Consider the following 15460-nt stretch of genomic DNA (forward strand, 5'->3'; position numbering starts at 1 on the left):
TGTGTTTTCTCTATTTTTAGGCAAATGAATTGAATTCTAGATGTGTGTTATCATAGCTGTACAAAGCTGTACAAAGAATTGAGTCTTTGTACAGTCTTTGAATTGAGTCAGATCACTTCATGGATAAACACAGCAACATTAGAAAAGGTCTTACAAGATCTAACATCTACCATCACTGTAAGGGTGTAAAACCACTAGCTAATACAGCAATCTAATAGTTAAGCAGCAAAAGACCCACGGGGCATGATGCTACCACCATGCTTGACAGTTGGTACAGTGTTAGGTTTGAAAGTCTTACCTTTACACATCTAAACATACCCTTTCTTAGTTGGCATCGTCTTAGTCTGTGTTAATGTAAAACTTGCTTCACTTTGGATACTGACGCTGCTCTTCCAGCAGTTTCATTTATGGAGCCTTGCGCCTTGTTCCTGGGTTATTCCTGAACATCCTAACCAGTTTTCCCTCATGTGAATGTGACATATATCTATCTGTCTCGCTACATTACTGACTGACTGACTGACTGACTGACAGGCAGGCAGACAGATAGATAGATAGAGAGAGGGAAAGAGAATTAGTACACAATATCATAAAAACTGGGCAAATTCAAACACAGAGCAGATGATAGCCACACTCAGACAGCAGTTGAACATAAAATTATCATTAATAAATGATGATTGAGCCCCTGTAATGAGCCCAATATAAATCTGATGACTGAGCTACCCTGGAAGATGATTAATTGCCTTTATTTCTTATGAAAGATTTGTTCTCTTTTGTGTCTTATTGGGTGTAAAACTCCTTCAGATGAAACCAGGTAAGGAAAAAAAAATCTCTAAATTTTCTCTTATTTCAAGCCTCAATAGTGGGAAAAATGAGGGTTAATTTATAAATGTGGGTGAACCTGCAGCCAAATCCTTTGCTGATTTAAGTTATCATCAACAGTCAGCACAGAATGCTTAAATAATCTGAACATATGATTGCAGAATCCCACCATGCAAAAGATGGGGTTATTATGTAATTCACTTAATCAGATGACTGAGAAAACAGGCCGACAGTGTCTGTCAACCATCTCTGAACAGGTGCTTTCATTTCACTGGAAGCAAAAGTGTTGCTTTTATATATTAAATCTTTAGAGGACAGGGGATTTTTAATGCTTTAAAACACTCACCTGGTTATTTTTAACCTCAGAGCTGGTCCTGTCTTAAGTAGAGCAGACAGCAGAAGTCAGCTATTCAAGGAGATTCAGTTGTTTCAGTTCAAATCTTCAGTGTAATTTTAAGCTGCACACGATAACCTGTAGCCTACTTTAGTAACAATAAGTAAAACCAGTCTCAGTATGATTATGTCCTAAATAAAATGATCCAGCGGTTTCTAGAGAATAATACTTTAACAATATTACAGTTATATGAATACTAGACCCCCCCCCCCAAAAAAATGTTGAACTTAACTGTAACGCTTGGAAGTGTCGTAGTACAACACTGCCCTCTGCTGGTAGTTAAGCTTGGCTCCAATGAGAAGTTCCCACATGTATAAACTGTATTTTTTGTCAGTTTTATTAAATTTTATTTCTCTACAATTGCAGCAAATTGTTATACAATTCAAAAACTGATGGGTCAGATGGCAATTTTTGTGGAAATAAAATTAAAATGTAATACTCACCGCAAATATCCAATTCATTATGTTTACTGAACATAAGAACATCTCTACATTTATGATGCTTCTTGCCAAATTTTTTTAAAACCCTTTCAAAAGTCTAAGTGATACTTTTCATATACCAAGTAAATATAACCATGAATACAAAAAATGCTACCTTCTTGTGATAGCTACTAATACAACTGCCTACACACAATTTTGAAGGAGAAGCTGCACTCACAGCAGTGTCCTTCGTCTTAAACATATTCATGTTGTAGTAAATGCAGTTTACTTTAATGAGAAATAGTCACGACACATTTTATAAACATGTATTCATCTTTATTGGCCAGATGAGTTTAGCTCAGACAATAACTCCATATTGTTTCAGAACATCTGTGTATTTTGCAATCTTGGACTCGACGTTCTTTTCTGCCTGCTTGGTCAGATTGATCAGTGTCTTTTTCTTGGTGTAGCGGAGCTTAGACTTCTCCTTTCTCTTCTCCTCCAGAGTGGCTGTGATAGCCTGGTACTTCCAGCCAACCTCATGTGCCAGACGCCCAAGGAGGGCGAACTGAGGGAGAAATGAAAAACCATATGAAATCAACAGTTCACAAACTGAAGAGAACAATGTTACACAAACTAAATGGTTGCGCCTGCCAAACTCAAAATTTACAGCCGAATAATCGTAAATGGAGTAACCTTATTGTCACCCTTCATTTTCTTTCCTTAACAAAAAACAACATTGTAGGCTCACCTTGCGAGAGGGCTTCAGACGCACAACTTTAAGAGCAGCTGGGACAACCATGCGCTTCCTCTGTAAATCAAATAAAGCAAAATCAGATAACGAAGACAACAGCACATCTGAACTGTTATAGGCAGCGTGTCTCAGACATCATTTCTTTTCATGGTTACTATTCAGACAAGGCAGTTAAGATGTATGGCATCACCGACAGCACAGTCAAAGCCACTTGTGGGGGCCGTAAAGATTAAGGAAAGACATTACCAGCATACCTTGTCATAGGGTGGGGGGATGCCATCAAACACCTTCAGCCTCTCCAGAGCAGCCTGACCTCTCTTGGTTTTGTGAGGCAGCATACCTGTTTAAAGAGAGATTGTGCTTTAAAAAAATAAAACAACCTCAGTATCCATTTCAACATATGCTAAACTGAAAAAAAGTCAGATGTCTGAAGTCTGCTTCATCAATAGATCATTAGCTTTGCTATAAACAGCTTTACTGTGCTAAGCAAGTATCATAGATGAATGCAAATAGACCCCTTCATGTGCCGGTAGTGTCACTTCCTCACCTCTAACGGTCCTCCAGAAGATTTTGCTGGGAGCCCTGAAGTGGTACGGACCACGAGAGGGGTTGGTGTTCATCCTCTTGCGCAGGAAAGCCAGGTACTTCACTGCAAACAACCACATGATCCAGAAGAGATATACATTAGCCACATTACACATACATCAAGATACATGCAAGGGGCAACCATTGCTTTATTAAGTAATGCTGATGCCTCAGATGGTAGTGCATGTAAGGTTTTCTCATGGTCTGTGAAACTCAAACTAGTAAAACATCACCGACAACGAGCATTTTAAAGGACTGAAAATAGGACATAACCCTACTTACGCTTGTTACGGTAGAAGTTGCCAGAGATGTTGATGCCTTCACATCTCACCACCACCACTTTGTGGCCTAAAAGACAAAATGCCAACAGTTAATCCCAACAGTTAAATAGAGTAGCAAACAGGTGCAGATACTGTTTGTTTCCTGTCTCAGATGGTAGTGCATGTGAGTTTTCTCATTGTCGTTAAACTCAACCAAGGCAGTTAATACAGTCATCATCGACAGAATGACACAACAGCAGCCAACTATGAACACATTGTTCATCAGTCTTACATGCTGCAAAACACACTGTGCGACATGGATCTGACACAAGTCTGGAAGTTAAAGGTGGAGTTTCATCGTAGCATAAGTCGGTCTTTGTAGCCATCTGTGTGTCTGCATGTTTTGTGTGATTGCATCTGGAGCATGTGTAGAAAGAGCATACAATGCTCTCTGCAGGACTTTTGCACAAACAGTCATTTTTCACATACAAAATGCAAGTGTTTTTTTTAAAGACATTACCCAGCTGAACTACACATGAGGACACAAATATCAAATTTTTTGGAATGGAAATCAAATACTCATCCTTCTAGTGCTCGAATAACCGTATAATTCCTAAGTGATGCTATGTAACAAAAGAGCCAGTAACTGTAGAGAATTCCCAGAGCAAGTGGAGATCATGTCATGAGTATTTCCAGAACCAATACTACTGACACTGTCCACAGTTCAGGTGTGTAACACTAGACTAGATTATGTGTTACAATCCAAATCACCTTATTTTGCACAGTTTACCTCCAACAGCACCCCACAATGGCTCAGCTATTTCAGGTTAGTTTGCACTGCATTCCTACTGAATGGTCAGCAGGTACAGCAGCAGTCTCATTATGAGATACAGCTACAAAATTTCTGACACTGTCAGGATGTTGCTCCAAGGAGTCCATGCATGTAGCCTGATACAACAGCTAAATTCGAACCTCTTGACTAGGACAGTCCAAAAATCGCACAGTGTATACTTAACTTAAATTGTTTATTATCAAACATTTATATTGTTTATTACCAAAAATTCATATTAAATCTCTGAAAACTTACCCAGAAGAACCTGTTTAGCCACAATGGCAGCAAGTCGGCCGAGCAGATGGCCCCTGCCATCAAGCAGCAGAACCTAAAATAAGAGGGGTGGAAAAAGGATATCAATGTTTTATCTTCACCATGAAAAAACATCCTAGTAATTCCCCTATAATCTTGTATGGTAATGTTAATCAACTTGCATTTACTTTCTACTTGACAATCGTCACATTATCAGCCTTGCACTAACATACAAGTTAAACGGTAATAAAACGCATTTAACCCCATCACCGTTTATTAAAGGGGTTTACTGTGAACTGAACTGCATTTCTGCCTCCACGTCACTGTGATAAATGGCACATGGGACACTACTGACTTGCCGGTTGAGACATAACGTTTGCTTAGCATCTAAACGAAACCGCGCTGACGATTAACCTTGTATTTTTTGCGTTGAAATGTCATGAAAGGTTCCCTACATAGAAGCAACGAAATACCACCCATTAAATGTAGTTAAGTTTGCCGGTACGTTTCCCATACGACCATATATCCAGTACACACGTTAAACCTAGCCTCGCAAGCTAACAGCGTTGACTCAGGGAAGCTGCCATGATGAAGGCACGCTCACTCGGCTATAGCGAGCTGCCTCAGACATTCCCTAAAAATAGGTCTCAGAAAAAACACTGAGCAAAACAACGACTACACAAAGCTGTCCCGAGTTATCGCCAGTCGATTAACTGCAAAACACAAGGTTTTATTTTGCCTATAGAGCTGAAAAATGATATAATATCTCCAGAGCAGCTTCCCACCTTATTGAACCGGTCCGCCATGATGTGCGAAAAGAAAGACAAACGGGGTTGCTCGTGGTAAAAGGCAGGGGTGGGCGGAAGTGACGACTGCTTCTTGCGTTCTCGTGGCTCACAGGCTATGAAAAAATAGCGCCACTGCTGGGCGAATTAAGTTCAGTATTATAAATTATGTATACTATTATGTATTATAATTATATATTCATTATATAGCAATCGCAGTTTTGCTTTGCTGCTCCAGGACCTGGACAACTTGTTGTAATTCTGCTCTCTACCAGAAAATGCTGAATGAGAATGTTCCATCTGTGCCCTGAATCTCAAGCACACTTAGGCAACAGGACAATGATCCAAAATGCACCACTGTCTACTTCTTACGGGGGAGGGAGAAAAAAATAAGTGGTAAAGTGGCCTAGTTAAAGTCCTTTCAAGCTTGAAAACTCAGTAGATGTACCTATGATATCAATTTGAATATCCTAGGTAGTTTCCTTCTTGAGTTATCACATTCACAGGATCTTTGGAAAACGTGACCTATGAACTTGACCTTTACATTTATGGTATCAATTAGAAGCTCCTACATTATCTCATTCTCGCATTCTCAAACAGACATCCACGAACCCCAGCCACCCACCCACCTGGTGGGGTGAAAATATCCCATCTGCCTTTTCCAGATGAGCGGTAAAAACTGCATTTACTCCTGTTATCTTTGTCTAATATTAAAATTTGTTTTACTCCTGTTATCTTTGTCTAATATTAAAATTTGTTTTATGATCTGACAAATATGCAAAAAGCAAACAAACAAAAAAGAAATCATAAAGGTGTTAAATACTTATAAAGATCTTAATAGTATGAAATTTATATTACCTTACTTCAGATCAAGATGGCTTTAAGTAGCAGTTTGAAACATATATTGACCAGGTCACATATTTGTGGTGCCAGATAACTTTAATTATCTTTTTTTTTTATTACCATTTTTATATCTCACATTAAAGGTGTGCTGGTTGCAGCTTAGTCAATTTTATCACTTGATTTGCTGCCTATTGTTGCTCATTGAAAACAATGTTTCTCACAAGTTCACAAACTGTTCACTGAAATAAAACAGTAGCATGAAGCACAGATTATATTTCGTTTTTTTCACTTTGGCATTTTGCCTGTGACATACGGCACACCAATGAACAACATCACACAGGAAAATGTTCTTGGAGAGCATGCCATGGAACCTGTACTCATTTCTTTTAATCAATTTTAATACCTTTCAAGAATTTACATAAGTACCATCACTCAAACATTCATGACTGGCATAACACAGTGCACGCAGAAACTAGTGTGGTCTTGGACAGTGGGGAGAAAAAAAACAAAACTTCTGTTTTATTTTAAAGGCTTCACTCAGTCGTCATGCTTCAGCTTTCTGATCTTTCCCTTGTGGCGGTCAATCTCACGCTGGAGACGTTCAATCTCCTTTTTGTGGTGATCAATTTCGTCCTCATGGTGCTGCTTTAGTGCTGCCAGCTGCTCCTTCTCCTTGCGCCTTATATGAAGAAAGACAGATATCACGCAGGCTTATTTTCATGTAGAAGAGGTGGAAAAAGTGGACAAAAAACTGTCTTTATAAGTTGAATTTCATACTTGAAGTACATCTCCTCCTCTGCAGCCTGCTTCTTCCCCATGGATCCACCTGCCTCTCTGATAGAGCCTCCACCACCACCACCTTTCCCGGCACCTTTACCCAGCTCACCCAGCTGAGTGGGTGGGGAAGTATTTAAGAGAAAAACAAGTTTAGTGAATTAACTCAGCAACAAGCAAAAAATAAACAAACCCCAAAACCCAATAATAAATGCATAAATAAAAAATAGAGCTCTGAGTATTTTCTATAAAGACATTTCTTTAACAGATGGCAGCTTAAAATTTAACATTTCTTAAAGTTACTTTCTTTCTCAACTTTAGTGATCAGGGCTTTCTGTGTGATATTAAGGTGAATCTGCTGGACGCTGTGAAAACAAGCCCACGTTGAAGGTCAAGGTTTTATATTTTTTGAGTGGGTTAAAAGGCTTCTTTGTTTCCAAGGTGATAATGGAGATATCTCGAACAGACCAGAAACGCTTTTTGAGCAAAACCTAAACGTCTGAGAGGACAAAGCAGCTCACAAAACCAAATTCTTTTTCTGAATAGTCTGACAGGTGGCAGTGCATACAAAATGAACCCCCTTGGCATATATAACCTATAATTATTAGGTAATAATGTTCAATTGGAAAGCTAATACCACAGTGCTACAGCAGGTGAACCTGTCATTAAGGTTTTCAGCTAGCAAAAATGATGAGGCTAAACATGTCACACCGCTGTATAACGGTTACACGGTGTTTGCAATGAAGTGAGGCGGTTGCAGGACGTTTATTACCTGGTCGGATGACATTCTTAGCTGTGAGGTGACAAAAGTCCTGATATTAGGCCTCAAAAACCTCGCCATGTTTATGAAAACACCACTGACAAGTAGTGTCGAGCTTGTCCTTGTCCACAAAAATACACCACAGGACGGCGCCATTATGTCCAAGGCGGGGGTGCCAACAGGAGATACGTTAGTTCAATTAGATGATACATTTAAAAAATCTATTCATACGATGATGTATTATTTCAATTTCTCTGCTAAATATATTTCAAATACATAACATGGAATAATAACATAGTGCAGGAAAAACACAGTGTTTAATTCCCGCAGTGGTATGGTCTTAAAAATGGACACCGCGATGCCGCTCTTTACGTAGCAGCTGACCTTATAATTTTTGTTATGCTACATACCAATAACGCAACATGATGTGTGATTTTTTAAAAGCATTTTTTAATTAATTTAAATACTATATACATCCACAGCTAGTGAACAAAAAGGGGTTTAAAATGCTTTTTAAACAAAAAAACAAAATCAACAATAACAATGGTTATTTCTACTTTTTTACATAGCTTAATTAAATAACTTGTGAATTGGGATTTTTTTTTTAATTTATATTTTAGTACACGGTAATTTTTTTCTATCTAAAGAAATAAGTTTATAAAACATCAATTTATTTTTAAGCTGAGCCTCAGGATGGGGAAGAAAGGGTATTTAATTAACTTTGACCATAGCATGGTTTTTATAAGTACTTCAAAATCTGCTGATCCATTGGGAATTTCCCACACAACCATCTCTAGAGTTTACAGAGATTGTAAGAAGGCAACAGTAATTCAAATACATCAATGTACATGCCAAACCGTGAACCAGATGGGCTACAGCAGCAGAAAACCACATGAGGTGCCACTCCTGTTAGCTAAGGAAACTGAAGCTACAAATCCCAGAGGCTCACCAAAATTGGAAAAAAAAAAAGAAAAAATTGGAAAAACATTTCCCCTGATCTGATGAGACTTACCTTTTGCTGTCATATTCATATGTTAGGGTCAGAATTTGTAAAACAGCATGAAAGCATGGATCCATCTTGCCTTGCATGAATGGTTCTGGTGTTGGTGGTGCAGGGGATATTTTCTTGGCATCCTTCTAGCCAAAGATCAGAACATCTCTGTACTCACATGACCTCCAGTCTCCAGGTCTCAATCCAACAAAGCATCTTTGGGATGTGGTGGAACAAGAGATTTGCTTCATGGATGTCCAGGAACTGTGTGATGCCATTATACAATTATCAAAATCTCAGGAATGTTTCCAGCATTTTGTTGAATCTATGCATTGGTATAGATATGGTGTAAAATGCCTCAATTCATACAGAGAATATATCTATATGAATTAAGGCAGTTTTGAAGGCATAAAAGGGGTCCAACCAGCTACTAGGAAGGTGTGCCTAATTAAGTGTCCAGTGAGCATTTTGTGTGTGTGTGTGTATATATATATATATATGTATATAACATTAAAAATATATTTCAAAGTCATCACTGGATGTAAATCTTATCTTTTGTGTGATTTTCGCAACATTTTTTCTAAGTAAAACAAGCACCCCAAATAAGATAAATGCTTAGAAGATTTTATTCAACACTGCAAAGAAAGCATACACCCCCTCTCTGAGCAAACCAAACTCTGGCTCACGTGGTGAAATCTTGCCATCTCCCTCCCATAAGTCCCCTATAAATACTTTGCTTACCAGGTATCGCTGGCATGAAACAAAGAGAAAAACAAAACAAAAACTGTGAAACTCTACACGAACTTAAAAATTCAAATCACATTCAACATTTTTTTTTTCAACAATTCACTCCATATATCATTACTCTAATCACCAAAGTTACATATGTACAGGTATGGTTGGACCCTTCATGACAAGCAGGTGCTTAAGAAAATTAAAACAGCAGCCCCTCATTGCATGTAAAAAAAACAAAACAAAAATATTGCGTCTAATGTAATGTTCAAACGAAACATTTCGCACCGCTCTGTTCACTAGGTGTTCATTATGGGTACAAAGAGGAGAATTAGAGGCACTCCTATTTTGTCACTGACAAAGAATCTACAGAGTTTCTCTTTAAATAAAAAAATCACTGAATTGATGAGTAGACTCATGAATATTCACTTGAACTTGACAATAAATGTTGCACTTGCTGTACAAATCAATCTGGCCCGTGCATCTGTAAAAAGCATTGTAATGAGTAAATATACTGTATGACTAATCATCTTAAATTAATATAAAAAAAACAACTTAACATTTAACAGCCAAATAACTTGTCAATTTCATTTGAGCTTCATACGTAGAAGGGAAAAAGAACGATGTACTGAATGAATTGTACAAAAATAAAAGGATTTCTAAAAACAAATCTATGAGTGCAATCTGAGAAATCTGATATGTGCTCTGACAATTGCTTTTTTCTTTACACGTTGTCCAGATCTATCACACACAGCAAGTGTGTAAATGGTTTTTCTGAATAAAAGAAAAAGAACAGTACAGGCTTAGATTTTTTTTTATGGTTGCCTTGTGCTGATATGTTTTGGTTTTGTTTAAAACTAACTTTCAAAGAAGAGAAAAAAAAAGTATGGCAAGTGAAGAAAAGGATAAAATAAGATAAAATTTGCTAATGGGGGGCAGAAGGGAAGGAAAAAGACCAGGGTGCATCACAGGGCCAGGAGCGGTCTGCGGAGGCCCTTCGGAGGAGGCAGCAGTCGCCGCTCCCCCTTCCTGCCCCGTCAGTCTTGCTTGGTGTTGCCCAGTGCTCTGAGGCGCTCAAGGAGAGGAGGGTGGGAATAGTGCCACATGGAAAACAACCAATCAGCCACAGGGAAGCCCAGGTTGTCTTTGTTCAGCTTGATGAGAGCCGAGTAAAGCTCTGAGGCTTTGCCCATGCCGCGAGCAAAAGCATCTGCCTGGAACTCAAACCTGCGACTCAGGACCGTCAGACAGAAAGACAGAACCTACAAAAGCGAGGAAGAAGAGAAATATTTAAACATCTCAAAACAACAGGATTTAATTATCCAAACTTTCATGATCTCACACATACCTCGTTGTAAGGAGAAAAGATGAACTGGAAGATAATCATCAAGCCTATTAATGTGGGCTGGCTGTCATCGAAGCCAAAAGCTACAAAAAGCTCCTTACGTCCAATCAGAACAGCAAATAAGGAGAAGCACAGGAAGGAATTCATCTGAAGAGATAAAAATAGATTCAGTTCAATCTCTGAATGTCTGTAGTATGATCTAATCAGGCTTTTATATGTTTTGGGATAAAACAAAAGACATCCATCTGGGAGAAATCACCTGACTAATGACGATATTCTTGACGGTATGACCGAGCTTCCAATGGCCAAGCTCATGACCCAAAACAGCAAGGATCTCTGGGTTGTTGCATCCTTGTTTTTTGTTCTGTGACAGAAGATTCAAAATCAGTCACGTAAAATTTCCAACAACATCAAGCCTAAACATTAATACATTTAATACTTGGGGCTTTTCCCAATCCTTTAATAAAGGATTTTAAAAGCAAAACAGAGCTTAATGACCCAAAAAAAATATCTTTCAAGCTCTCAGACCAGTTGTTATCAAGCAAAAATCAACCAAAGTGTGTTTCAAGACAAGTAAGAATACTCTGTCTTTAAAAGTGTTTTTATGAATCAAGTGAAATTCTTTGCAACCTTGGGCTTGGCTTTAGACTCGCTGGATGTTTCATCACTCTCTGGCTGCTCAGGCTGTGACTCTCCAGCCTTGTTGAGAGGTGAGTAATCCTCCAGCAGTGTGTCAAACAGCACAATGCGTTTGTTCTTGAAGAACCCGTAGAAGTATGCATTGCTGTGTGAAGAACGTTTAGAACCTGGAAACAAGACAAAAATTCATGGATCTCCAACCAACCAACCAACCATCGCTCCACAATGTAAAAAAAACATACTAATTATTGCAATGTAATAATAATGTAATAAGTTGCCTCAAGGGGCTTGATAATGTAAGGAAAAGACTCTAGAACAACAGAGAGAAATCCCCAACAAACGACCCACAATGAGCAAGCACTCTGTGACAGTGGGAATGATAACTAAAAAGACACATTCAAGACATACCTTCAACTACGTAAATTTTGGTGAGGGGGAAGCTTATGCTCTTGGCCATGGCTTCGATATCTGTCTTTAACTCTCCATCTGGCAATGGTGTGAATTTGTCAAACAGGGGAGCAATGTAATCAGCATAGATGGTTACAAGTACCTTAGAAGACAGAGATGACAGGATGTATTACAGATGTAGTATCAACTATGTACTTCTTTTGAGTTTCTCACTAGTTGTCTGACAAGAAACCCGTTTTCTTAGTACATGGTGATGCATTTTCAACGTTTTCACAGAGCGAGGTGAATGCGCCACTAACCAGAGAAACGACCAGGGTAAAGAGCCAAGCATAAATGAAGAAGTAGTCTCCGCCAATCTTTATGATGTACAGCAGCAGGGAGGTCACAGGAAGCAGGATACACTGAGTGACAGCAAACTTCTTCACGGCATCTTTGAGGAAAAACCCCAACGTCTGAGAGGAAGAGCAGACATTGAAAGAGAACAGAGTAAACAGGAGCTTAATACAGTGTGTTAGACTTCTGATTTCTTTTTACTTCTTCACAGATTCTCTGGTCTTTGAATTCATTTTGGGTTTAAACAGACAAAATTTCACAGTCAAAAACTTCAGTCCATCAAAGTTCTTATTACATTTTAAATCGTTTGTGTTTTTGACATTAAACAACATAAAGACACAGCTTCAATATGAGCTCTGGAGCCCTTCAACTGTGGTAACTTCAATCCAATCAAACTCAAGTTAGTCTCGGCAACAAACAGTGAGTGCATTCCAGCCAGTGTACCTGCTGATTAAAGCCGTGCTTCTCCTCAATGACGAAAGTGTTGTACAAACTCCAGGGGAGTCCAGTTATAGCACTGAATAGGGTAGCAAGCGTCAGAAACACGAGGGACTGGGTGATCTCGTATTCTATACCAAATCCAAAGCGAGCAGTCACAGAACCGGCGACAGCCCACAGAAATGGTATTCCACCCAGTAGCAGAATCAGCTGAAACCGTTTTGAGCACAATATTTTAAATATGTGGCATACAGAATGAGTTAGACTAGGCTAATCTTAAATATCAAACAAACAAAATAACAAAAAGAAAAAAGAAAGCACACTCTTTTCACAAATATTGTATTAATACTTTGTCAAGTCCATTTAAAGTCCTGCAGGTCAAGAAGACACTTTGTGACTTTCACTTATGTCAACAAGTCCACAGCTACTACACTTGTGATAAAAGAACATTTAATATGAGGAAGACTATCAACTCAAAAAACAACGGTGTCTTTTAGTTAAATGATCTTACCGTCCCCTCGGTCTCAGAATAGAGTCCAGACCAAAAGCTGAAATTGCTTTTATCCAGCTGATAAAGACGTGACTTCTCAAATGTTTCAGAATCCATGATCTTGCCCAGCTCCTGCGGTACATGGGTTGTTGTTCTATATATCCTCCTCTGCAGTGTAGGAAGACGTGTGCATAAAGTTACATTAACAGTGAAAATCATCAAGGTACTGATGTAGGGATCCAATGCTGTCAGTGTAACTGTCCAAGTTACATATTTCAGATGTGTATTTTTCAAGTGTTAAACTCAAAACTTGACAAGTACCACATAATATAATCAATACTAATCCAATTTGATGTTTTCCTTTAAATATGTGTTTCAAAGAGCATCTTTTTAACCTGTTGAGTCTATACTATACAATCATGTGAATGATATTGCAACAATTCGACGTTTGAGCTGGTAGGTGAGGCCAATAATTTTTGTGGGGTTTTTTTATACTAGGGATACCAAAATCTGCTTTGAAGTCTTTTAGCTCTTAATCACTATATTTGAACTAAAGAAATTTCACAGAACAAGTAAACATTGCCTACTGCCATGAATCTAATGATTTACAGGAAGGCCAATTGTGTCTGATAATCGTGTGAATCCCTGTCCATATTCTCATAAAAGTTGCTTTCTGCACTGTTCCCATGTGTGTACTAGCATATCAAGACTACGTGATAATATTCTGGGTTAAAGACGTTCTCTGTATTATTTGCTACATCAGTTCCTGTTCCTAGAGGAACTACACCCATCCCAACACTGTCGTGAGATACTTTCCAATGTGGCTTAACTGAAGTGAATAAAAAAATGTTTTAATAGGATTCAAATAGCTTTATATTTCACATCCACCTGTCTGGGCGTGAAATAGACCAGTAAACATTTCCAGCAAGCTGATAATGGGCCCGACTCATAGCTTTGTGGTTTCGTATGAAGAAATCTTACGCTGTCGTGTTTTGAAACTAAATACCTAGAATACTGAATAGCAAAAAAATCTAACCCTGCTAAACGGACCCCTTGGTCGCATCACATATTCAACTGTCAGAATATCCTATATTAAACGCAGACTTTATGAAAGACACAGCTCATAGTGAGTCCACGGGAGATTAAAATCAAACGTTTTAACCACTGTCAGCGGTTCGTTGATTTACGCTCTGCTTTTATTATAAAGCAAAGGGATTTAATCTGATAAACAATTGACTCACCTGTCTGTAAGAAAGATATGCCTCCCAAAGGTATACTGTCCATGAAAACCCTAGGACAGCGTAAAATATCTGCTTTTCCACCGGCAGGTCAAATATAGTTTCAACCATCTTTGCTCTGTGTTACTAGAGCAGTTAGCTAAGCAGGCTAGCAGCTAATTAGCTTCCGCTCTACACACACTCACAGACAGACAGCACTTTAAACGTGAATTATGGGAAATATGCCCCTCCGTCAAATAGACAGATACAGACTAAAGTTTAGATCTTTGCATCCAGTTTTCATTCCTAAGAAAAGTCTAGGCTTTTACAACTAACATCATTCCATTCATCTCAACTACCGAGCCCGTTGGTTATGCGTATCAACGAATTCGGCACCCAAAGGAACGTCTTCTATAACTTGGTTCCGCAGTGGATTTTCTTAATTTGACTGACTCACTAAAGAGTTCAAATTTTTGTATTTCGATAAAACACCTTTATTTCAACCCCCATTAGTAAATATTCTACACAAATATTTGTGTACAATGCAACTACGAATGTAAATGTATATTCAAATTAATTAAACTCCTAATAAAGCACAATTTAAGGTTTTAGAGTATTCTATTTTTTAAAGCACTAGAACTACACGTTTATTGCTGGCGGTAGCGGCCCCATTTATCCCATGAGCATGATAGCTAAACAGACGTGGCAGCGCAGGAAATGTTGACTTATGCTACTTAATTCCTCTTCTCAGTTCATTCTGATTATTTACATGCAATCACCACCCATAAAATAACGTTTTTTTCTTCAACACAACAGGAAACGTGTCGGGTCCTGTACCACACCCATTTTGTTCAGTATAAAGTACGCACACATTTAAAGTGTATATATTAATGTGGCTTTTCATATCTATACAAATATGGATTTAAAGTCCTAACAATTTACCTTTAATTAAAAACACTTTTGACATGTAAAATCTTAACTACTAGAACCACACAGCTGCACTCATCCCTTCCCGTGCACAGAATCTGTTTATTTGCAGTGTCGCATCTGCAAATTTTAACCACACGTGTGCCAGGCAAACTGGATTCTGACAGACCTTCCGGCAGGGCCTCCTGAATACTTCTCATGAGCGAATACTGTAATTCACTGAAAAGTAATCCCAAAGAAGTACTGCACAGCTAACGGTGGACTGTTTGGACTTTAGGAGTCTGGGACTATAAACGATGTCCGGCTTTGTCTGATCCATAATCCATAAAATAATGTAAAGCGCTAAACCTACCTTTTCAATTAACAGTTTTAATCTGAGGGAAGACAATGACATTTACCAAGAAATAAGAAAATTAGTAATCATACTTGGAAATTTAACAAATTAATAAACAATCCAGAGAGT

At 38.4% G+C, this 15460-nt stretch overlaps 3 protein-coding genes and 2 non-coding genes across 5 annotated transcripts; all 5 read right to left on the reverse strand.

Annotated features, from left to right (window-relative positions):
• Nucleotides 1-1946: 1946 nt before the first annotated feature.
• Nucleotides 1947-5149, reverse strand: rpl13a (ribosomal protein L13a). The gene is made up of 7 exons (XM_084915006.1): nucleotides 5101-5149; nucleotides 4319-4391; nucleotides 3254-3319; nucleotides 2934-3035; nucleotides 2641-2726; nucleotides 2384-2443; nucleotides 1947-2200 (listed from the first exon to the last, which is right to left on the reverse strand). Exons 1-7 carry the CDS (start codon nucleotides 5119-5121, stop codon nucleotides 1991-1993), a joined length of 618 nt encoding a protein of 205 aa, XP_084771132.1. The 5' UTR covers nucleotides 5122-5149; the 3' UTR covers nucleotides 1947-1990.
• Nucleotides 3136-3211, reverse strand: LOC146366028 (small nucleolar RNA Z195/SNORD33/SNORD32 family). Its single transcript, XR_014798786.1, has one exon. It is a non-coding gene; the product is annotated as a small nucleolar RNA Z195/SNORD33/SNORD32 family (small nucleolar RNA).
• Nucleotides 3394-3476, reverse strand: LOC146366029 (small nucleolar RNA Z195/SNORD33/SNORD32 family). The gene has a single exon (XR_014798785.1). It is a non-coding gene; the product is annotated as a small nucleolar RNA Z195/SNORD33/SNORD32 family (small nucleolar RNA).
• A 1139-nt stretch (nucleotides 5150-6288) lies between the features above and the next one.
• Nucleotides 6289-7648, reverse strand: atp5if1b (ATP synthase inhibitory factor subunit 1b). Its single transcript, XM_084915007.1, has 3 exons — nucleotides 7490-7648; nucleotides 6721-6833; nucleotides 6289-6622 (listed from the first exon to the last, which is right to left on the reverse strand). Exons 1-3 carry the CDS (start codon nucleotides 7631-7633, stop codon nucleotides 6481-6483), a joined length of 399 nt encoding a protein of 132 aa, XP_084771133.1. The 5' UTR covers nucleotides 7634-7648; the 3' UTR covers nucleotides 6289-6480.
• A 1428-nt stretch (nucleotides 7649-9076) lies between these two features.
• Nucleotides 9077-14480, reverse strand: zmpste24 (zinc metallopeptidase, STE24 homolog). Its single transcript, XM_084914439.1, has 9 exons — nucleotides 14095-14480; nucleotides 12875-13021; nucleotides 12370-12573; nucleotides 11892-12044; nucleotides 11593-11734; nucleotides 11176-11351; nucleotides 10805-10909; nucleotides 10549-10692; nucleotides 9077-10462 (listed from the first exon to the last, which is right to left on the reverse strand). The coding sequence occupies exons 1-9, from the start codon at nucleotides 14200-14202 to the stop codon at nucleotides 10238-10240; spliced, it is 1404 nt and encodes a 467-aa protein (XP_084770565.1). The 5' UTR covers nucleotides 14203-14480; the 3' UTR covers nucleotides 9077-10237.
• Between the last annotated feature and the right edge of the window lie 980 nt (nucleotides 14481-15460).

Source organism: Perissodus microlepis, chromosome 19 (assembly GCF_051167445.1).
Source record: "Perissodus microlepis isolate ML-2025 ecotype Zambia chromosome 19, ASM5116744v1, whole genome shotgun sequence".
Taxonomy (NCBI): Eukaryota; Metazoa; Chordata; class Actinopteri; order Cichliformes; family Cichlidae; genus Perissodus; species Perissodus microlepis.